General features: G+C 40.2%; 1 protein-coding gene across 3 annotated transcripts in view; it reads left to right on the top strand.

Annotated features, from left to right (window-relative positions):
* The window catches only part of DNAH12 (dynein axonemal heavy chain 12), a 182,034-nt gene that overhangs the window by 48,129 nt on the left and 109,891 nt on the right, over positions 1-24,014 (top strand). For all 3 annotated transcript variants that reach the window (XR_008913335.1, XM_056804277.1, XM_056804276.1), the window contains exons 15-25: positions 8,169-8,303; positions 11,365-11,558; positions 12,123-12,366; positions 13,860-14,045; positions 14,948-15,148; positions 16,175-16,369; positions 16,550-16,671; positions 16,767-17,049; positions 19,204-19,323; positions 21,913-22,069; positions 23,288-23,460. Coding sequence is in view for 2 of the 3 variants with exons in the window: in XM_056804277.1 (XP_056660255.1) it covers positions 8,169-8,303; positions 11,365-11,558; positions 12,123-12,366; positions 13,860-14,045; positions 14,948-15,148; positions 16,175-16,369; positions 16,550-16,671; positions 16,767-17,049; positions 19,204-19,323; positions 21,913-22,069; positions 23,288-23,460 (2,010 nt within the window). In the remaining variant the exon portion in view is untranslated. The remainder of the gene's footprint in view (positions 1-8,168; positions 8,304-11,364; positions 11,559-12,122; positions 12,367-13,859; positions 14,046-14,947; positions 15,149-16,174; positions 16,370-16,549; positions 16,672-16,766; positions 17,050-19,203; positions 19,324-21,912; positions 22,070-23,287; positions 23,461-24,014) is intronic.

The following is a 24,014-nucleotide window of genomic DNA, read 5'->3' as shown; positions in this document are numbered from 1 at the left end:
AGAGATGCTTTACATATTTTTTGTGTATATAGGCCCTCTCCCTTGTGAAAAATAGACTCAAACTCTGGACTTCAATCCCACAAGCCCTTGCTCCACTTCCCCAAAATGCTTTGTAATCTCACGGAATTCTCAGGTGGGCCGAGATTGAGAAGGGATTTAACCTGATTGCAAAGGCTTTTGTCGGTCTTTTGGACTTCCGTTTTGGAGCAGACGTGGCTCTTTCCATAATGTAGGTGAGGTCTTGTCTAGGCCTCTCTGGCCTAGGCACATGTTTCTTATTCTGTATTTTTCTTTAATCCTCAATCTTCAATAAACCTCTAAAAATATAATACTCCTTGTAGAGAGAAACTAATCTCTACCTGCCTCAGTCTCCCCTAAATTTTAATCATTACACCCTTTTTGTTTTTTTATCTCTTTGGGATAGAAACCTAGAAATTATATCACCGTATCAAAGGATATGTATGGTTTTATGCCCTTTGGGCATAGATCCAAATTGCTCTCCAGAATGGTTGCCTCAGTTCACAACTACCCCAACATTTTTTTTCAAAATTGTCTCAATTTTCCCACGTCTCCTCCAAGTTTTGTTATTTTCCTTTTCCATTATAATAGCCAATCTGGTAAGTGTTGGATGGCACCTCAGAGTGGTTTTAGTTTGCATTTCTTTAATTAATAGTGATTTAGGGGGCATCTAGGTGGTTCAGTGGATTGAGAGCCAGGCCCAGAGATGGGAGGTCCTATGTGACCCTGGGTAAGTCACTTAACCCCCATTGCCTAGCCCTTACCACTCTTCTACTTTAGAACCAATACACTGTACTGATTCTAATACAGAAGGTAAGGATTTTTTAAAACAGAGATTTAGAGCATTTCCCCACACTATAGAGAGGTTTAATTACTTTGAGAACTGCCTGTCCATATCCTTTGACCAATTATTGCCTGGAGAATGACTTGTCTTTTTATACATTTGACTCAAATGAGGCCTTTATTAGGACTGTAAATTTTTTTTCTCCACCATTAATATGTATTACTCTCCATTCTATTTCCTAACTCCCCCCACCCCCAATTTTATCCTTTTAGCTCTCCTTTCATTCTGCATATCCTCAAAAATGTTTTAATTTCTGACTACCATATCCCCCAATTTGTCTTATTTTCTATCAGCTCCACCTCCTTTTCTTGTTTCCTTCCCCTCCTACTTCTGCATAGGGTAAGATAGATTTCTATACCCAATTGATTGGGTATGTTCTTCCCTCTTTGAACCAATTCTGATAAGAGTAAGGTTCACATGCTCCTCTTCCAACTCATTGTCCTCTCCACTATAAAAGCTGTTTTATGTGAGATAATTCTGTTTCTTCTTCCTCGTTCCTCATAATACATTCCTCTTTCTCATGTCTTGATTTAATTTTATTTTTATATCATCCTATCATATTCATTTCACACCCTTGCCCTCTGCCTTTCTATACTACTTCTAACTGCCCTAATAATGATAAAATTCCTTAGAGTTATAAGACTCATCTTGCTATGTAGGGATTTAAACAGTTTAACCTTATTGAATATCCCTTGATTTCTCTTTCTTATTTCTCTTTTTATGTATCTCTTGAATCTTGTAGTTGAGAGTCAGATTTTCCATTCAGCCCTGGTCTTTTCATAAGGAATGTTTGAGAGTCCTTGATTTCATTAAATGCCCATTCCCTTCCTGCCCCCCCCCCCCCAATAAAAAGATTATACTCAGTTTTGCTTGGTGATTCTTGATTCACATCTTAGCTCCTTTGCTCTCTGGAATATCATATTCAAGGCCCTCTGATCCATTAATGTAGAAGCTGATAAATGCTCTCTTATTTTGACTGTGATTCTATGATTATGGAATTGTTTCTTTTTGGCTGCTTGTGATATTTTATCCTTGATTTGGGAATTTGGCTATTATATTCTTAGAAATTATCCTTTTGGGATCCCTTTCAGGGGATGATTGGTGGACTCTTTCAATTTCTATGTTACCTAGAATATAACAATCTGTTCTAAAATGTTAAGGCGGGTTTCTTTCATAATTTCTTGAAAGATACAGTAGGACATCTTTTTTAAAATTATAATTTTAGGTAGTCCATTTATTCTTACATCATGTCTCCTTGATTTATTTTCTAGATCAATTGTTTTTTGTCAAATTTTTAATACATTAATTTTCTTGAGTGAGCTTTTGTATCTCCTTTTCCATTTGTCTGATTCTAATTTGTAAAGAGTTCTTTCTTTCAATGAATTTTTATTACTCTTTCCCCATATAGGTAATTCTGCTTTTTAAGGAGTTCTTCTCCTCAGTGGATTTTTCCCTCCATTTGAATTAAATTATTTAGTCAATTTAGGATATTATTCCTTGGTTACAATAATCACATTGTTTCCCCCCCTCCCCTCCATCCACCCTTCCCACAGCCAATGCGCAATTTCATTGGATATTACTTGTGTCCTTGATCAGAACCTATTTCCATGTTGTTGGTGTTTGCATTAGGATGTTCATTTAGAGTCTACATCCCCAACCATATCTCTTCGATCCATGTATTCAAGCAGTTGTTTTTCTTTGGTGTTTTCATTCCCACAGTGTTTCCTCTGGCTGTGGATGGTGGTTTTTCTCATAGATTCCTCCAGGTTGTTCGGGTCATTGCATTGCTACTAATGGAGAAGTCCATTATATTCGATTGTACCACAGTGTTTCAGTCTCTGTGTACAATGTTTTCCTGGTTCTGCTTCTCTCACTCTGTATCAATTCCTGGAGGTTGTTCCAGTTCCCATGGAATTCCTCCACTTTATTATTCCTTTGAGCACAATAATATTCCATCACCAACAGATACCACAATTTGTTCAGCCATTCCCCAATCGAAGGGCATCCTCTCATTTTCTAATTCTTTGCCACCACAAAGAGTGCTGCTATGAATATTTTTGTACACATCTTTTTCCTTATCTCTTTGGGGTACAAACCCAGCAGTGCTATGCCTGGATCAAAGGGCAGACAGTCTTTTATTGCCCTTTGGGCATAGTTCCAAATTGTCCTCCAGGATGGTTGGATCAATTCGCAACTCCACCAGCAATGCATTAATGTCCCCACTTTGCCACATCCCCTCCATCATTCATTACTTTCCTTTGCTGTCATGTTAGCCAATCTGCTAGGTGTGAGGCGATACCTCAGTATTGTTCTGATTTGCATCTCTCTGATTATAAGAGATGTAGAGCACTTTTTCATGTGCTTATTAATAGTTTTGATTTCTTTAACTGAAAATTGCCTATTTACGTCCCTTGTCCATTTTTCAATTGGGAGAATGCCTTGATTTTTTTCTACAACTGGTTTACCTCTTTATAAATTTGAGTAATTAGACCTTTGTCAGAGGTTCTTGTAATGAAGATTGTTTCCCAATTTGTTGCTTCCCTTCTAATTTTGGATGCATTAGTTTTGTTTGTACAAAACCTTTTTTAATTTGATGTAATCAAAATTATTGATTTTACATTTTGTGATTTTTTCTAGCTCTTGTTTGGTTTTAAAGTATTTGCTTTCCCAGAGCTCTGACAAGTATACTATTCTGTGTTCACCTAATTTGCTTATAGTTTCCTTCTTTATATTCAGGTTATTCACCCATTCTGAGTTTATTTTGGTCTAGGGTGTGAGATGTTGATCTAAACCTAATCTCTCCTATCCTGTCCTCCAATTTTCCCAGCAGTTTTTATCAAATAGTGGGTTTTGGTCCCCAAAACTGGGATCTTTGGGCTTATCATAGACTGTCTTGCTGAGGTAATTTACCCCAAGTCTATTCCACTGATCCTCCTTTCTGTCTCTTAGCCAGTACCAAATTGTTTTGATAACCACTGCTTTGTAGTATAGTTTGAGATCTGGGACTGCAAGTCTTCCTTTCTTTGCATTTTTTTTTTCATGATTTCCCTGGATATCTTTGATCTTTTTTTCTTCCAAATGAACTTTGTTATGGTTTTTTCTAATTCAGTAAAAAAAAATTTTGGTAGTTCAATGGGTATGGCACTAAATAAGTAAGTTAATTTGGGTAGGATTATCATTTTTATTATGTTAGCTTGTCCCACCCATGAGCAATCAATGTTTTTCCAATTGTTTAGATCTATTTTTAATTGTGTGGAGAGTGTTTTGTAGTTGTGTTCATATAGTTTCTGGGTTTGTCTTGGCAGATAGATTTGTAAGTATTTTATATTGTCTAGGGTGATTTTACTTTATTTTATTATTTTTTTAGACCCTTACCTTCCATCTTGGAGTCAATACTGTGTATTGGCTCCAAGGCAGAAGAGTGGTAAGGGCTAGGCAATGGGGGTTAAGTGACTTGCCCAGGGTCACATAGCTGGGAAGTATCTGAGGCCAGATTTGAACCTAGGACCTCCTGTCTCTAGGCCTGGCTCTCAATCCACTGAGCTACCCAGCTGCCCCCTCTAGGGTGATTTTAAATGGAATTTCTCTTTCTAATTCTTGCTGCTGAGATGGATTGGAGATATATAGAAATGCTGATGACTTATGCGAGTTTATTTTGTATCCTGCAACTTTGCTAAAATTGTTGATTGTTTCAACTAGCTTTTTGGTTGATTCTCTAGGATTCTTTAAGTAAACCATCATATCATCTGCAAAGAGTGATAGCTTAGTCTCTTCATTGCCAATTTTAATACCTACAATTTCTTTTTCTTCTCCAATTACTACTGCTAGTGTTACTAGTACAATGTTAAATAATAGAGGCGATAACAGGCATCCTTGTTTCACACTTGATCTTATTGGGAAGGCTTCTAGTTTATCCTCATTGCAGATTATGTTGGCTGATAGTTTTATATCTATTATAATTATATAAATATATAAAATATGTAAATATATAAAATAAATAAATAATATTATTTATTATTTTTAGGAAAGGCCCTTCTATTCCTATACTTTCTAGTGTTTTTAGTAGGAATGGATGTTGTATTTTATCAAAGGCTTTCTCTGCATCTATTGAGATAATCATGTGATTTTTGTCGGTTTGCTTATTAATATGGCCAACTATGTAGATGGTTTTTCTAATATCGAACCATCCTTGCATTCCTAGTATGAATCCTACCTGGTCATAGTGAATAACTCTTGTGATGAATTGCTGGAGTCTTTTTGCTAGTATCCTATTTAAGATTTTTGCATCTATATTCATTAAGGAGATTGGTCTATAGTTTTCTTTCTCTGTTTTTGACTTGCCTGGCTTTGGAATCAGTACCATGTTTGTGTTGTAAAATGAATTTGGTAGAACTCCTTCTTTGCTTATTCTGTCAAATAGTTTGTATAATATTGGGATTAGTTGTTCTTTGAAGGTTTGATAGAATTCATTTGTGAATCCATCTGGACCTGGGGATTTTTTCTTAGGAAGTTCTTTGATGACTTGTTCAATTTCTTTTTCTGATATGGCGTTGTTTAGGTAATCTATTTCTTCCTCTGTTAGTCTAGGCAGTTTATATTTTTGTAAGTATTCATCCATATCACCTAGATTGCTATATTTGTTGCCATATAATTGGGCATAATAGTTTTTAATGATTGCCTTAATTTCCTCTTCATTAGAGATGAGGTCTCCCTTTTCATCTTGGATTCTGTCAATTTGATTTTCTTCTTTCCTTTTTTTAATTAGACTGACCAGTACTTTGTCTATTTTATTTGCTTTTTCAAAGTACCGGCTTCTAGTCTTATTTATCAAATCAATAGTTCTTTGACTTGCAATTTTATTAATTTCTCCTTTGCTTCTCTTATTTAGTCTTCATCTGAGGATTTTTAATTTGTTCACTTTCTAGATTTTTAATTTGCATGCCCAATTCATTGACCTCTGCCCTTCTTAATTTGTTAATTTATGAACTCAAGGATATACATTTCCCCCTGAGTACTGCTTTGGCTGCATCCCATAGGTTTTGAAAGGATGTCTCATCATTGTCATTTTCTTCAATGATGTTATTAGTTGTTTCTATAATTTGTTCTTTAACCGGTTTTGGAGAATTGTATTGTTTAATTTTCAATTAATTTTTGATTTACCTCTCCATGTACCCTTACTAATTATTATTTTCATTACATTGTGATCTCTCAGTGAATTTTATACCTCTTTTTACCAGTTAGCCTGCTCTGTTTTTTAAGGTATTAATTCCTTTAGTATTTTTTGTGCCTCCTTTCCCAAGCTCTTGACTATTTTCTTCATGATTTTCCTGTATCACTCACTTTTTTTCCTAATTTTTCTTTTCTCTCTCTTATTGGATTTTTAAAATCCCTTTTTAACTCCATCATTAATTCTATTGGATGTCAGAGCAATTTATGTTTTTCTTGGAGGCTTTGGATATAGTATATCAACTTTATTGTCTTCTGAGTTTGTGTTTTTGCTTTCCCTGTCACCAGAATAACTTTCTGTGTTGTTTGCTAATTTCCTAGCCTTTTTCTTTTCTTTTAACTTTTTTAGAGCTGCCTTTAGAGCTGGATCTGGGGATCTATCTGCTTTTACTTTCTCCAAGGTGGTATGATGTAAGGAGAGCTGTGTTAAATACTCTCCTTGCCTGTAACCACAAGCACTCTTTTATGCCTTGGAACTATGACCAGGAACTGCTCCCCTGGGGCTGCAAGCACTGATATGTGTCAGTATTCTTCCTCACCCTGAGCCTTCAGCCTGACTGGGGACTGTGACCTAGATTTGCTTATGGGATATGTGACAAGAATGTTTCATTCAGATACAGCAAAGGACCCCTGGAATCTCCTTCTAAGCAGTTGTACAACCCTCCCCCCTCCTTTACTGTCTGTGATGGAGAGCTCTGGAAGCTTTGGATGCTGATCCAATGCTGATCCAATTGCCCCAGTGGGGCCTGCCTTGGCATTCTACTTTGCCCTTCACTTCCATCCCAGTGCAATAGATCTTTCATGTTGATCTTCTAAATTATTTTGGACTGAAAAATTATTTAACCCCATCCTTTTGTGGGTTATGCAGCTCCAAAATTCATTTCGAGGTATTATGTCATAGTTTTTTGGAGGATAACTTGGTAGAGATCAGGCGAGTTGTTTATGTCCTCCACCAGGTTCATAGTTTACTTTTGTATAAAAAAATACTTTGTATTTTTTCAGATAAACGTTCTTTATTTTATAGACCAAATGTAGGCAGGAGCATATGCAATAAATAAATTAGTGATGCTACTGAAGTTTACTGTATAAACTATTAGGTCCATTGATAACTTAAAAAATTAATAACTTGGAATCTATTAAGACTATTAATCTTATGTGCCTTAGATGTTCGGTATCTGAGGGAGTGTTGAGGAGAGAATGGCAAGAGGCAGGATAGAAATGTTTTGATCTATAGAAATCAACCTAGGATATTAGAGTATGCTATGAATAATGCACAGAGAGGTACCTAGGTGACTCAGTGGATAGAGAGCCAGGACGAGAGATGGAACACCTCAGGTTCAAATGTGACTCCAGATACTTCCCAGTGACCAGCCCTGACCACTCTTCTGCCTTGGAACCAATACATAGTATTTATTTTAAGATGGAAGGTAAAGGTTTAAAAAAAAAAGAAGAATCCACAGAATGTATCATTTATTTGCCTGAAACTGAAAACTGGCTACACATCCTAAGTATTCTTACTGGACTGAGTAGATGCTAGGTTTTCTAAAAATTTTGGTGTGGCAATTATGTTTGATTCAACTTTGGGTTGTGAATTCAAATCTCATAAAAAGCCAATGATTTAATTAACTAAACACCCCCACCTCCCAGTTTGGGAGAATTTGACTCAAAATATAGTGAGTAGCCTTTCATCTACACCTATCTGTACAATGTTGAAAAAAATATTGAAGCCTTTTGCTTTTACTCCATTTATTTCCCAATATGTCTTACCTTTTTTTTTTAAACTATTATCTCCCCCATTAGGCTGGGAAATCCTTGAGAGTAGAGACTGTCTTTTGTAGCCCCCCCTGCTTAGCACAGTACCTGGTGCATATATGTTAGCTTAATTGATGTTTATTGATTGATTATTGATTAATTAAACAGTTGGGCAAAACCAGTGGACCCAGCTGCATTTTTCAACTTGGGTTGCTGCTGCCCGTAATGGTAGATGGTCATTGCATCTCTCTGTTTTCATGATCACACTCCAGTTAGATTTTCCAGGTGGAATATGGTCGTTAACACAGCCCATTTCTCTTTTCCACAGCTCATTGAGAATGCAAAGCGGAAAGGTGAGACTGAGTTGGTTGCCAAGAGAGAGAAACTCATTTTGGAAGTTGAAAAGGCCACTCGGCGCATGGAAGAGTTTACAGAGTATGCGGAACTGGAACGAATGCAGCAGGTCAGAGACCCACATGCTGTGTTTCAGGCCACAGAACAGCCTCTGAGTCATAAGGTCCTGGGTTCAGATCACGCCCTTTTGTATATACTAGCCATGTGATCCTGGGCAAGTTACTTAACATCTCAGTGATCCAGGGAGCTTTCCAAGTTATGGGGCAGGGCTCTATCTGTCCTGGGAGATGGAGTTTCCTCCCTGGGAGTTTTTTTTACTGAAATCAGAAGTCTTGCTCCACATCTCATTTCCAAAACTTATTGGAAGAAAAATGTGTATTTTTAAAAAAATTTAATGAAAAAAATTTTTTTTACCAATTACACATAATAACAAATTTCTATCTATTTGTTCTGAAGTTATATGATCCAAATTGTCTCCCTTCCTTTTTTCCTATCCCTGCCCATAGCTGACAAGCTAATTGTTTTAAAAATCTAAGAACTGGGAGCAGCTGGGTGGCTCAGTGGATTGAGAGTCAGTTCAAGAGACAGGAGGTCCTGGGTTCAAATCTGACCTCAGGTACTTCCTAGCTGTGTGACCTTGGGCAAGTCACTTAACCCCCATTGCCTAGCATTTACCACTCTTCTGTCTTAGAACCAATACCCAGTATTGATTCTAAGATGGAAGCTAAGCATTTAAAAAACATAAATCTAAGACCTTATTGATGCCATGAGTAAACTATATCCCTATGTTTTTGTTCACTCTGATTTAATTAATTTTAACCACTATGTAGAAAGGGATACCTGTTAGCTATTTAAAATATGTGTATAGAATGATGTAAGTATAGAATGATGTAAGTCTTCTCATTTCCTCTGGTTTCCATCCAACCTCTCTTCCCAGTTTAATACTCTTTCTTTAAAAAATAACAACACAACAAAAAACCCTCTTACTGTCTGTCTTAGAATGAGTACTATTGGTTCCAAGGCAGATGAGCAGTAAGAGCTAAGTGATGAGGGTTAAGTGACTTTTGCAGAAAATGTCTGAGGCCAGATACTCTCTTTCTTAAGAAAAGTTGTCTAGTTGATTTAGTTCAGCAAGAATTTGTTAAATGCTTGGGCTGAGTGTTTCTGGAAGTACAAAGACATCAATGTTTCAGGCCTGGCCCTCGGGAGCCTGCAGAATCTCTGAGCTGGCAGGGACCTTGGACACTGCCCAGTCCAATCCATATCTGGTCCTCTTTCTTCTCCTGGAAGACCCCGCAGTGAAGGCTGACCCATCAGCTTTTCCTGTTTGGAAGCCTTCATTACCTTTTATACAATTTCTACCTATCCTTCCTAGTTCTGTCCTCTAGGGATGAAGAGAACAAATATAAGCCCTTTCTCAAACTCCTTCAGTGACTGAACTGTCCTTTGGAACCATACAGGCCACCCTTTACACCTGGGGCACTTTCTTACTGTGAAGATTGGATTTAGCTCTCCCCTGATTGTAATAATGAAGATACTTAGCTCTTCCTTGATTGTGAAGATTAAATTGTAATCCCCTAATTGTAACAATGAAGGTACTTAGTCCTTCCTTAATTGGGAATATTGAATTTGTCATCCCCAGATCTACTTTTAGATTTTAATCCTCCAAAAGTGTTAACTCAGTATTTAAAGTAGATCTACCCATTTTAACTACAAAAAGATGTGAACTAACTACAAAAAGGTGTGAAATAACTACTAAAGGTGCAAAGTAACTACAAAAGGTGTGTGATATAACCAAAAAAGATATAATCTAACCAAAAAAGATATGAACACCCATTTCATACATTGAGTGGGCAATCCTGGAGAGGAGTGTCTGCTGTGATTAGTAGATATAAAAATTTAGGGAAGGTGACACAAGAGAAAATGGTCTTTAAATAGAGGAAACAAAGACTAGAAGATATAGATCTTCAGTCACTCAGAGTTGGGTTGAAGAGGAGTCACCTGGGTTTGGAGTGAAGGATCAGTCACTCAGAGCTGGAGGGAAGATAGACACTTGAGGAGAGACTAGAAGACAGACATTCAGACTTGGCTATGGAACTCGACCATGGAGGATCTCTTGCAGGAGACCTCAGACTGCTTTCTTTTTAGACAGTCATTGTGGTGAGTGAAAGGCTGACTTAGCTTCCCTGCCTTTCTGGAGGTGTGAACCTCTGAGAAAGGCACATCACCTTGAGATTCTTTTCCCTGAGGAAGCAGAGCTCTCTCTCTCTCTCTCTCTCTCTCTCTCTCTCTCTCTCTCTCTCTCTCTCTCTCTCTCTCTCTCTCTCTCTCTCTCTCTCTCTCTCTCTCTCTCTCTCTCTCTCTCTCTCTCTCTCTCTCTCTCTCTTCCTTCTATTGTAAATAAACTACCATAAATTATATTTACTTTAGTAATTCATTTTGGGATTTAGAAATTAAATCCCTGGTGACCACAAAATTATATATTCAGTCCAACATATAAAATTAATATTTTTGGCTGACCACATCATTTGTGATGAAATACCCTCAATCTTCACACCTTTAGTAGTAGTTCACACCTTTTTGTCATTAGTTTGCACCTTTTTGTAGTTAAAATGGGTAGATCTACTTTAAATACTGAGTTAACACTTTTGGGGATTAAAATCTAAAAATAGATCTGGGGATGACAATTCAATATTCCCAATAAGAAAGACCTTCATTGTTACAATCAGGGGAGAGCTAAATCCAATCTTCACATTACCCATCAATCTCCTTCCCAAGAATGTGGCACCTAGACCCACTTATCTCTTCTAGAGTTCTGAACACTATGCTTTCCTCAATGGGGGCCAAACTTGCTTTGGTTTTCATGGCCACCTTAGGGACCACCATCTTGGTTTGTATTGAGTTGGAAGGCCATGTAAGCCCCCAACTCTTTCTCAGACAGACTGCCTTCAAGTTGTGCCTCCCCTTTGGCACTTGAGAGACTGATTTTTCTTTTTAACCTGAGTGTAAAGACTATGGAGTGCCTGTCACGTAGTAGATGCCTTGTGGACCCCAGTTATTTCTTCTTATTAAACAGAACTGATCAGTATTCTGGCCTGTCAGAATGCTGTTTCTCTAATCTCACTTAAGTGTTTATTTCTCAAGAGATCTAAACCCCTGCTTGCTTTCAGTATGTGACGGATGTGAGAGTGCTCCAGAAACGTATTCAGGAAGCCGAAGATACAGTGAATTTTATCAACAAAGAAGAAGCACTCTTCAAATGGGAACAGACCAAGTACCCAGAACTGGACAAGCTGAAAGTCAGCGTTGAGCCCTACCAGAAGTTCTTTTCTTTCATTTTGAAGTGGCAGCGAACAGAGAAACGGTAATTGGAGCTTTGATAAGAGGACCCTTGACTGTCCTAGGGTCCATAGATGGGGTTTACAAGATCCATAAATTCTGTGTTTTTCTTGACTTTCTTTCTAAGAACTGTGAGGGTGAAATCACAAATGGGAAGTGTAATCTGGAATTGATTCCCATCTCATCTGGGAGTCTGGATCCCATGTTCACTGAGTGAAGCTCAATGCTGTAGAACGTCCTCTCTGCCTCTCCTCCAGCTGGCTGGGTGACTTCCAACAGTCTCCTAATCTCTCAGCTTCCTCACCCTCAGATATGAGAGGGTTTAATGAGAGGATATTTAAGACCTTTTCTAGCTGTAAAACTTAAAAAAAAAAAAGCCCTTACCTTTCTTCTTAGAATCAATATTGTGTATTGGTTCCAAGGCAAAAAAGGGGTAAGGGCTAGGGAGTGGGAGTTAAGTGACTTGTCCAGGGTCACTCAGCTAGAAAATGTCTGAGGCCAGAACCTTTCATCTCTAGGCCTGACATTCAATCCACTGAGCCACCTAGCTGCCCCTAAAACTCTTAATTGTTGTTAATTTTCCCTCCAGGTGGATGGATGGAGGCTTTCTGGACCTAAATGGAGAAAGCATGGAATCTGATGTGGATGAATTTTTTAGAGAAGTTTACAAGAGCCTGAGGTTCTTCCAGCTGAAACAAAAGAAAGAAGCCATGGAAAAGAGAAAGGCAGCAGGAAGGCGATCAATAACAGAAGAAAAAATTGAAGAAGACATTAAAGAAAACCCAACAGTGGCTATGTGTTCCGCAGTCATGGAGCAGATCAAATCCTTTAAGGTAGGAGACCCAGTGCCTCAGGACTGTGAGAGCTCATCAGTCAGCCCCTAGATAAAATCCAGGCCTGCCCTCAGAGAGGGGGGAAGACCCCAAACCTCTATAAATAAGGGCAAAACATAACCAATAAATGGGAGCTGATTTGGAGTGCAGGAACACTGGGAAAAGCCTCGGGGAGGAGATGGGAGGCTGAGCTTGGAAGGAAACTATTCTAAGAGACCAAGGTGAAGAGAGGATGTACGCTTGGCACAGGCAAACCTGTTCCCTGTGTTTCGCAAGTCTAGGATCAATTCTTCTGTGTGGCATTCAAGGCCCCAATATTTTGGTTCTGTTTTTTTTTTCACCCCAACTTTGTGGCATGAGCCCTTCCCTCCAGCACACATCATGTGCCTTTTTACTCCATCCCTTAATGTTCTCCTCTCTCTCCTTTTCTTTCCCTGCCCGCCTTAGAACGTAGACTCTTAGGACCTTCGAGCCAGGGCCCCTAGTAGAGCGAGCGCCCCAGCCCTTAGCATTTGGCCGCCATTGTTTCTCTGCCCTTCAGAGCCTCTGTGAGTTTTCTCCCCATCACCAGTTGTCCGTCCCTGCCTCTAATGCCACACGGATGTGGTTCATCTTTCTGGAAGTCCTTCCTTGAGATCTACCCAACCCCTGGCGGGTTTGGCCGGGTCCTTCGAGGTGCGAGTGCTCGTGGCACACGTTTGTGAGGACCCACCAGTCCACTGGGCTCTTCCAGTGGGTGCAGAGGGCAGACGGGGAGAGGGGAAGCAGAGGCAGGGTGTGGCGGCAGCCTCGGTGGAGGGGAGGAGGGTAACGAGAGAAGACAAGCGTCGAGTATATGGACTAAGCAATGGGGGTTCGGTGGCTTGCCCAGGGTCCCACAGCCAGGAAACTTCTCAGGCCAGGTTTGAACCCAGGACCTCCCATCTCTGGTCTGGCTCTCCATCCACGGAGCCATCTGGCTGCCCAGTGATGTTCTGGGCAGAAACATTCAACATTGAAGTGCCCTCTCTGGGCAGACTGGGGGAAGTCGTAGGCATTTGGAAGAGGGTGGGTTTTGGGGTGGGGGCCAGGCCTGGAGAGGGTGGCCAGGGACGGAGCATATTCCGGGAGAGGGAAGAGAGGACCAGCTTTTCATGTGGACGAGGGGATGGGAAGAGGGCGAGAGTGAAGGGAAGCACTGCCGTGATGGAACGGGGTTCCAGACCGGGAGGGGTAAAGGCAGGCCTGAGCTGAACGCGCATAAGATAGCAGCAGGACGTAGTCACAGGGGAAGGTGGTGCTACTTCGCAGACAAATGAGAGAAACTGCTCTGAGAAAGGATGGTTTGGGTCAATCAGCAAACATTTTTTAAAATGCAAAGAAATTCAGCGAAGCTGTTGGGAACAGGGTGACGAACTGAATGCGTTTAGGGTTGGTTAGAAGACGTATCTCAGTGAAGTAGGCAATACTGTGTGGTGCAATAATACTCATGGGAATGCTTCCCTTATAATTAGGAATTCATCCCCACCGTCACCATCCTGTGCAATCCAGGCTTGCGAAGTCGTCATTGGAAGCAGATGTCGGAAATTGCAGGATTTGATTTGACTCCAGACTCGGGGACCACGCTCAGAAAAGTATTAAAGCTAAACCTGGCCCCATTCCTGGAGCAATTTGAAGTCATAAGTGCTGGGGCGAGCAAGGTAGGCAGGAAAGAAATTGAGAGGACAGTCCTGTGTGGGTGGGCATCACTGCCCCCATGGTGTCTCTGGGTGGCGCCATCTTGACTATTTTTCATTTTAAACCTTCACCTTCCATCTTAGAATCAATACTGCATGTTGATTCTAAGACAGAAGAGTGATCAGGGCTAGGCAATGGGGGTCAAGTGACCTGCCCAGGGTCACCCAGCTGGGAAGTGTCTGAGCTCAGATTTGAACCCAAGACCTCCCATCTCTGGGCCTGACTCTCAATCCACTGACTGGTAGGATTCTGGCCAGAGAATGGCCTATCCTATCCGCAGGATAAATGAATTCTTTGGCACTGAAAAATGTCTCACATTGTCGTTTTGTTTTGGGGGCAAAGGGGCAAAGGGAGTTGGCCAGGATGTGACAGGGTTTGGGTCCAGATGGGAGCTGTGACATCCAGGGCTCTTTCTAGCCTGGGAGAGCAGCTGATTCCCTCCCATGGCAAACCCTGTGCATCAGATAGTCAGGAAGACGTAACTGGCTGGGGGACTCTGGCCAAGTTCTTTAACATCCCTCTGCTTCCTCTGTAAAATGGGCTAATAATAGCAGCTGCCTTCTCAGGCTGTTGTAAAGATCCACAGAGCTATATTTGTAAAGGGCTCTGAAAACCTTAATGTATTATAGAATTGTATAATATATTATCTCTGATATAATTACATATAAATGCTGGAGAGGAGCATAGATTCCTCAGAGGCCTCATCTGTGGAACGAGGAACCCTTTCATCGGGTTGCGACTTCCCTCATTTGGCACATGGGGAAACGGGCATCCAGAGAGGGTTAAATTATTTTCTCAATATCATAGAAACAGTGACTGGCAGGACCAGGAAAAGACCTGGACCAAAATCTGCCTCTTTTCCTAGGAATATTCCTTAGAGAAAGCCATGCACGCGATGATAGACACCTGGGAGGACATCGTTTTTCACGTCAGCCCATATCGGGAGACTGGAGTCAGCATCCTCTCTGCCGTGGATGAGATTCAGGCCCTCCTGGACGATCAGATTGTCAAGACTCAGACGATGAGAGGCTCACCCTTCATTAAGCCCTTTGAAAAAGAGATCAAGGTAGCGTGATCGTGGCTTCTGGCCTGCCTGTGCCTTTTCTTGTTTTTCATTTCTGTGGTCATGATAACAACAGCTCTAGAGGAAGGAATGGAGAATAAATATCATGGACCACCTCCAGTCCCCCCCCCCAGTTTATTTTTTAAGTTTGGGTATTTAAAAAAAACATATAGACCTCTTTTTGTTTAATGTACCAGAATCCTCTTAAATCCCCCAATAAGTCCCTTCTTGTGGCTTGCGGACATTTAAGCAAAACCATCTAATAGCAAATCGCTTTTCACGTTGGTAATTTAGGAATTGGCAACAGAAAGAGAGGATGTGTCTTTTCTCTTTGATTCTTGGGGGGATTGGTATTAGCCATTGCATTGAAAACATGTCTCTTTGTCTCTGCTTTGCCTTGACTCACCTCGGACGAGTCTCCTCGCGGTTCTCCGGGTGCGTGAGCTTACTAATAATTCTTGTTCCTGCTCTCACCTGTCCCTTGTTTTCTGTGATGACGCCCGCTAGCTCCTGGTGGTGGGGACTCACCTTCCTGCCCAATGGCTTACATGTAGCCAAAGGGGCAAAGGAAGTCGCCACCATCACCCAGCTGGGATACGACAGGTTTCAGTCCAGATGGGAGTGCTGGCAGCCGGGGCTCTTTCTGGCCTGGGAGAGCTGCTGATTCCCTCCCATGGCAAACCCATTTTGAGAAATGTTAAGCGACGGACAGTGATATCCGGCCAAACCATCAAGGTCAGGAAGCTTTAGAAGCTGCAAAAGCTCTTTCTCTAGGTTGAACAAAACCCTGACCAGGCTATGTTTTTATGTGCCTGAGAAGGGTGATGATGGTCCTCCCAGCTGGTCCGAATGGGAGCTGCCATTTATATAGTGCCAGAAAGCCGGCGGAGCATCTGATGCTTCCTAGCATCCCTGGGGGACACATTCTGAGGACGTGATTATCCCCATTTTGCTGATGAGGCACATGAGGTTCAGAGAAGTTCCCAGTCTTTTACATCCCTCCCATAATCAGAAACTGATTGTTTGAAGGCATGGGAGGACCGTTTGATTCGAATCCAAGAAACCATTGATGAGTGGCTGAAGGTCCAGGCTCAGTGGCTTTACCTGGAGCCCATCTTCTGCTCTGAGGACATCATGCAGCAGATGCCGGAGGAGGGACGGCAGTTCCAGACAGTGGACAGACACTGGAGGGATGTCATGAAGTACTGTGTGAAGGACCCAAAGGTAAAGCTAAGCAGGGTGGGGGCTGCTCATTGGTCACTCCTGCCGTCGCCCAGCTAGATTATCCTGGGTGCATCTGGGGCTCAGTGGAGGACGCGCTGAGGATGGGAGTCTCTTACAGGGATGAAATCTGAGGGGTCTTTTCCTCTTCCTGTGTGTGACAACAAGTCTGTCTTCTTTCAGGTGCTGGTGGCCACAAATTTGACGGGATTGCTGGAGAAGCTGCAGAACTGTAACGATCTTCTGGATAAAATCATGAAAGGACTGAACGCCTACCTGGAGAAGAAGCGTCTTTTCTTCCCCCGGTATGGTGGCAGGCTGGCCTCGTGGGATGGTGAGGATCCTCGCCACCATCCCGGCCCCCTGACTAAAGCATCCGTGTTTACCTGTCCCTCTGCAGTTTCTTCTTCTTATCAAACGATGAGATGCTCGAGATCTTGTCCGAGACCAAAGACCCGCTGAGGGTGCAGCCGCATCTCAAGAAGTGCTTTGAGGGCATCGCCAAGCTGGAGTTCCTGCCCAACCTGGACATCAGGGCCATGTTCAGCACCGAGGGTGAGCGGGTGGAGCTCATCGCCCTCATCTCCACGGCCGAGGCCCGAGGGGCCGTCGAGAAGTGGCTCATCCAAGTGGAGGACCTGATGCTGAGGAGCATCCACCAAGTCATCGCCCTGTCCTTGATGGTGTGTGTCTGGGGCCCTCTGGAGCCACATCAGCTTCGGCCACATGACCCTTTTGTATTTTAAACCCCTCTTTCAATCAATATTGATCGTAAGGCAGAAGATCGGTAAGGGCTGGGCAATGGAGATGAAGCCATTTATCCAGGGTCAAACAACTAGGAAGTGTCTGAGGTCAAATCTGAACCCAGGGCCTCCCATCTCTAAGCGTGGCTCCCATCTACTGAGCTGTGCCTACTGGCATCTTTTAAGTTCCAACCCAAATCCCATCTTCTATAGGAATACTTCCCAGGCTTCTCTTAATTCTAGTATCTTCCTTCTATTAATTATTATTATGGGTCTTATCGAATTATCTATATTATCTAAATTAATATTATCTATAACTTGTTTGTACATCTCTCTCATTAGACTGTGAACTCCTGGAAGGCCGGGATGATCTTTGTCCTTTTTATAGCCCCAGCACTTAGCACAGTGCCTGGCACACAGCAGATGCTTAATAAATGTTTACTAACTGACGGCTAGATGGAGTTCCTTCCCTGAAAATTCTCTTTACTAGTAAAATCACAGCTCTGGTTCTTCTTCATGTTGCTCCTCTCCGCCTCCACCATTCCACGGAATAATACCACCACCACCAGCCGCCATTTTGTCTTCATGTTTACAAAGTCCTTTTCATTTTTACGGTCCTCTTCTGAGCTTCACAGTAGCCCTGTGAGGTAGATAGGACAGGCATATCATTTTGTAGTTTAGTTCCAATGATGTGTCATTTCTGTGTGTGTGTGTGTGTGTATACTTTAAAACATGGGGAATCTTTTTTTTTTTATCCATTAACTTATGTCTTAGTATCAGTTCTAAGACAGAAGAGTGGTAAGGGCTAGGTAATTAGGATTAAGTGAAGTGACTTGCCCAGGGACACACGGCTAGGAGGTATCTGAGGGCAGTTTTGAAGCCAGGTCCTCCTGATTCCAGGCTTTGCTCATTATCTACTCTGCAACCTAGCTGCCCTAAGAATCCTCTTTCAACCACTTTAATATATTTCTTATCAAAATTTTTAGTGTTTTATTGTTAAAATTAAGAAAAATTAGGGATGTTATATATATTTTCAATAATGAAGTCCACAATTCTGTATTAGGAGTCAGGGATTTGGACAGAATCAATCCTTCCCATCTCCAAAGAATATTTATTTATATATTTAATCTATTGATTGTTCTTAGAAGAGAGGGATGGAAGATTCAACTTTGATTGGATGGTACTGACACTGACCATTGAAAGTGACTAAGGGCAGCTGGGTGGCTCAGTAGATGAGAGCCAGACTTAGAGATGAAACACTTCCTTATTGTGAGACCCCCATTTCCTAGCCCTTTACCATTCTTCTGGCACCAATGCTTAGTATTGATTCTAAGATGTAAAGTAAGAGTTAAAAAAAAGAAAGAAAAGGAAGTGACTAGAATTGTATTGCTTCTCAATGTTGGGCCATCAGGATTTCCTTCTCGTGACGCCCCATCCTTCTTGGGTTGTCGTTCCTTATGGAATTTTAGTTTGTGGGAAAGACTTTATACTCTTTTAAAAACCATTCCCTGAAAATCCAGGGGTTCAGTGGACAAGACCTAGCTTTTCTTTTTTTATAACAAAGTAGAAAAGGATCATTACTTCCCCAGATTCCCATCACTTTTGCTTAAGTTCTGTGCAAGGGTTTCCTCACAAGAACACATGAATTAAAGTACATATTGTGACCCCGAAACTCAGCAATAGATAGAGATAGGAACTAGACTTGTGATTTCACTGGTATTGAGAACTCCCAGGTGAGGAAATTCTCTATACCAATACAGGATGGTTTCTTCCCTGAAACTTAAATTCTTAGAGTTACCTAGAACACTGGGAAGTTCATTGATTTGCCTCAAACAGCCAGTTTGTGCCAGAGGTTAAAATTGATCCCAGGTTTTCCTGGTTCTGAGGCTAGTTCTCTCTAAGCATTTTGCCCTGCTTTTTCTCAGCGAGAGGTCTAGTAATATCAGAAATGCTAACTACTGTCACTTCTTTAATTGACCTATTTAGCCTCCTCGCTTTTGTTAGATTAATTCTTTGGACTGAGTATGAGTAATATTTTAGATAGCTTGTGTGATGATAAAGAATGAAAATAAGAAATATGTTTTCAATTTTCAGGCTTATCTACAATCAGAAAGAAAAGACTGGGTACGAGAATGGCCTGGCCAAGTAGTCCTTTGTGTCTCTCAAATGTATTGGACGATTCAGACTCAGGAAAATATAAGTGGTGGACCAGAGGTAAAGTCATTAGGGAAATTGAAAGTGTTAGTTTCTTGTGTTTTCCAGAAAGGACCACTTTATACCTCCTGACATAGATTTGCTTCTTTGAAAATCTTGCTCATCATTGCCTAGAGGCAATGCTAAGGCCTAAGAGGCCATGCCAAAGGAGAAGAAACTCTAGTGGGGTCCACCAAGCTGGAAAGGCTTTGTGTCTTCTAGCTGAGGACTAGTCTTAGCTCAGTACCGGCATTCTGTTCAGAAGCAGGTCAGACAAAGGGGTAGGGAATTCTTTATCCATGACAGCCTGCAGAAAATAATTTGTTCACTTTTTTTGGGTTACATTAAAATGAAAATTAAATGAAAATAACCATCAGTAGGAGAAAGGTAAAAATAAGAATAATTTAGAAGAAAAGACAAACACAGAAAGAAGACTGTCCAATACTAGCATTTTCAGTCTGACCTATTCAGATGAGCTTTTGAGGCCAAAAAATGGGAAACGGATAAAGGAAAAGACATTTTCCTTTGTGAGATCTCAAGAGACCAGAAATTTTCTCAGCAAACACTCAGTCTATCACCTTGCCTAACAGGGAGACATGAGAGAATACTGATTTGAAATGGAAATCCATCTGTAAAATGTTACAGAGGGGACAGCTTTTGAGCAGTTCTGAATTGGGCTTGGAATTGAATAGAGACAGAGAATAAATTGATCTCATTTGGGAAATAGAGTAACACCTCCCACAATGCCAAACTCCTCCTTGATATAAAAAATCACCTTTTAATATCAGTAATCTTTTGAGGTGCCTTATGATGATGGCTCAAAGAATATTATAATTGCCTAAGAAAGGGCCATGGAAATAAACCATAGTGAGCACGAGAAGACTCCAGTGACAGTTTGTTCTCTAGAAATGGACTAAAAGAGATCATCTAGGAAACATACAATTAGAAAAGGAATTGTGGGATGGTCAGGTGGGGAGAAGGGAGCCTACTTGCCCATCTGCTCCTTGCAATCTTAAGAGCTAGAAGGATAAGTCTGCATTGAGTGTGGGGAACTGAGTCTCAGTGGAAGATTTGTCAGATTTGGGCCAGATTCACATGGCATGTTTGGAAGCTTAATTGTCAGCACTGATGAGATCCTAGATATGTATTTATAAATATTGAAAGATGGCGGCATGTAGATTCCAAATTTCCATATTTCTCCTGGCCATGGGCAGCCTTGGACTGGGACTTCATCACCAAGAGGCCAATGGTCCAAAAGACATTATTAAAAAAAATGTGAGTTAAAAAACAAAACAAAACCCAGTTGATCTGGTTGAATGTTGTGAGTGAGAGTCTAACTCTTGGACAGCTCATGCTTCAGTGGCATACCTGCTATGTCGAGAGAAGTCAGCAAAGATCCCTGGGTTATGCCCCTCACCCCAATGTATAAGATATAAAAAGGCATGGCTAGAAGTTGCATGGATGGGTGGTGATCTTCATCGCTGCAAAGCACATCCACATAGATGAGATCACGGATCCATTTGAATATCAGTTTTTCTGTTAATAGTTTGATTTATATCCATTGGAATATTTGTATCCATATCTATTTGAGTATTTTAGTATTTCTGCTTTCCAAAAGTATGTGTAAATGTCAAGTTGAAGAAACTCCAATCTTAATACAGTACAACCTTGTTTTACATAATTTCAACACATGCAAATTCAGGTATACTTGATTGGGAATTGAAAAAAATAAAAGCAGAAAAATATTCAATAAAAAATTTTAATTATCTACTAAATCTGCTCCATTTTTCCAAGTGCTATAAAATCTCGAAGCAGTTTGCCCAGTGGTGCTTGTTCTCCCTCTGAGAAGTGTTAGTGTGAGCCATTACATTGTTTTGAGCCAAATATCAGCTCTCACATTAGCCTTTGTTTATTTAGTTTTTCATAATGGCCCCAGAGAACAAGAATAGTGATGCTGGGACCTCAAAGAAGCCTAAGAAAAGTAGTAAAGTGCCTAGGTACCTTCATAAAAGAAATACTTATTAAATAATGGGGTTTGCTATGATGTATGATTTTTAGCACCCAACAAGGGTCTTGGAACGTATTGGCTGTGTAAAACAAGGTTCTACTGTATTTATATTTTGTCAGGTCTATAGACAAAATGATTGTTACTAATAGCAATACAATGATCCACAACAATTCTGAGAGACTTATGAAAAGGAATGCTCTCCACCTCTAGAGAAAGAACCGTGGGAGTAGAAATGCAGAAGAAAACATAATTTATCACTTGTTTATTTGGGTATATGTTTGGGGGTTTTGGTTTTACAAGATTATTCACTTACAAAAATGAATAATATGAAAATGAGTTTTGAGTAATAATATATGTATAACCCAGACTGAATTGTTTGCCAACTCCAGGAGAGGGTAGGGAAGAAGGAAGGGAGATAACATGAGTCATATAACTCTGGAAAACTTAAATTAAAATTTTATTATTAAAAAATAAAGGTAAAACATTAAAAAACTAATTAAAAACGCAGCACAAATAATATTGTGAATATGAAATGTCTAATTGCTGTTATGTACTTGAAATTCAGGATGATAGCTTCACATGAATGTTTTTCCTTTTGTTAGGGTCTAAGGGAGTACTATAAAAAACTTCAGCTTCAGCTCAATGACATTGTGAATCTGGTCCGAGGGAAACTGTCTAAACAGACCAGGATTACTCTGGGAGCTTTGGTTACTATTGATGTACATGCTCGGGATGTGGTCATGGACATGATTGAAGTGGGTATGGGACTTCTTTTCTTAAGTCTTCAGGATCAAGTCGTTAGAAGCTGTCAAAACAAACACTGACCTTTGTTGTTCCTTGAATCAAATGTAAAGAAAAAAGACAGAGGCAAAGATTGTCTGAACCAGTTGGACTATTGTGAATGTGCAAAAATCAAACAAATCAGAGGCCTGAAGACATACGCAGTATGGTTTGGGACCCTGAATATTTTTTTACTTTTTTAAAAGTTAAAAAATTTATTTATTTAATAGAATTTATTCCCAAGTATCTCGGCCTCTCCTTTTCTTCCTATACCATAGACTATATTACCTGACATATATATATATACATATACACACACATATACATATATATGTATACATATATATGAATTGTGCCTTTTGTATTTTTATTTTTTAGTTCTTTCTCTACAGGGTTGGATATTCACATACTATTCTTCAAATACTAAATCTGTAGCTATATATAATATTCTCTTAGTTCTATTTGTTTCACTCTTCATTACTTCATCTAGATATTTCCAAGTTAAAAAAAAATTAACTAATACCCCTTCTGCCTTACAACTTGTCCCTGGATGCTGAGAAAATGTGCCAGGATCCAGAAAATGAGGACAGGATGCTTGAGGCAAGGATATGTTCTAAGGTAGTTGGGGGGTTTTCCCTAAGAAGATAGCAAGAAAATTAATCTTATTCCTATTTTATACTATGATTATGGTTATGATTTATTCTTTTTTTGATCAGTGATTTATGATTTTTGAACTCAGTTATTCATTCAGCTAGTAAGTGGGTTATAACTATTAAATCAATAGTTACAACTTAATTTATTAACTATAGGTTACAACTTAGATTATATGATTAAATCTATAACTATAATTTAGATAAAGTTAGGGTAATAGAGTCATCTTTTCACAGTTTTGCCTTTTACTTGTTCCTGTGAGACCATGGCCCAGTCATTTAATTCTTTTTGGACCTCAGAGTTTTCTTATTTGTAAAATAAAGAGTTTGGATTGGAAAGCCTCTAAGATCGTTCTGGCTTTTAATCTATGTGCCTTAACATATTATTTTTTCTTTCTTCAATATAGTTTCCTTTAATTTGTAACTTGAACAAAAAACAAACCACTGACAGCTCTAGAATACTATCTGAATATTTCTTTTTAGGAGAAACTTTTCCCCCTTTGAAGGATTTTTTTTTCTTTTCTCCTTTTAATTATCTTCTTCCTAGGTGTCTCACATGATACAGATTTCCAGTGGCTTGCTCAACTCCGCTATTACTGGGAGAGGGAGAATGTCCGGGTGCGAATCATTAATTGCAATGTAAAATACGCTTATGAGTACCTTGGCAACTCGCCTCGCCTGGTCATCACCCCTCTAACTGACAGATGCTACCGGACCTTGGTAGGCTTTTTCTTCCACTTGATCAGGGAATAAAGATGGTAAAATACCATTGTCAAAAGGAGAGTCTTGAAACTCATGTATATATATGGTGTAGTTTTGTAATAATCTTTATGTATGTCTCATAGAAATTAAATGTAAGTGATTCTTCCTTCATGAGACCTATCATGGCCCACCCCCAGGTCCTAGTGTCCCTCCATGAAATTACTTTAAGTATGTGATATTCTCTATTTATCCATCAGTTTACATGGTGGGTCTATTCTCCTTGCTCCTTCCCCAGATAAGCTCCAAGTTCCATGTGGATTGGGACTCTCTTTGTCCCTGTATCCCTAGGACCCAATATGGTGCTTGACCCAAAGTAGATGCTATGACAACATGGACCCTTTCTCTGTTGTGAGTCTCTTGTGTGGCCCTTCCAGCTATGTCTTCTTTCCTGTTTAGCCTTTGACACTTCCTACCTCAAGGGATCTGTCCCAAGGGTTTATCCTCTTTAGCTTGCTCTCAGGCTTGCTGATATCATATCCTGTCCATTGATCATCTCCAATTAAGGCCTCTTG

This window comes from Monodelphis domestica, chromosome 7, assembly GCF_027887165.1.
Source record: "Monodelphis domestica isolate mMonDom1 chromosome 7, mMonDom1.pri, whole genome shotgun sequence".
In the NCBI taxonomy this organism is placed as follows: Eukaryota; Metazoa; Chordata; class Mammalia; order Didelphimorphia; family Didelphidae; genus Monodelphis; species Monodelphis domestica.
The sequence above is the reverse complement of the archived record's forward strand: the minus strand, read 5'-3'. Positions and strand labels throughout refer to the sequence as shown.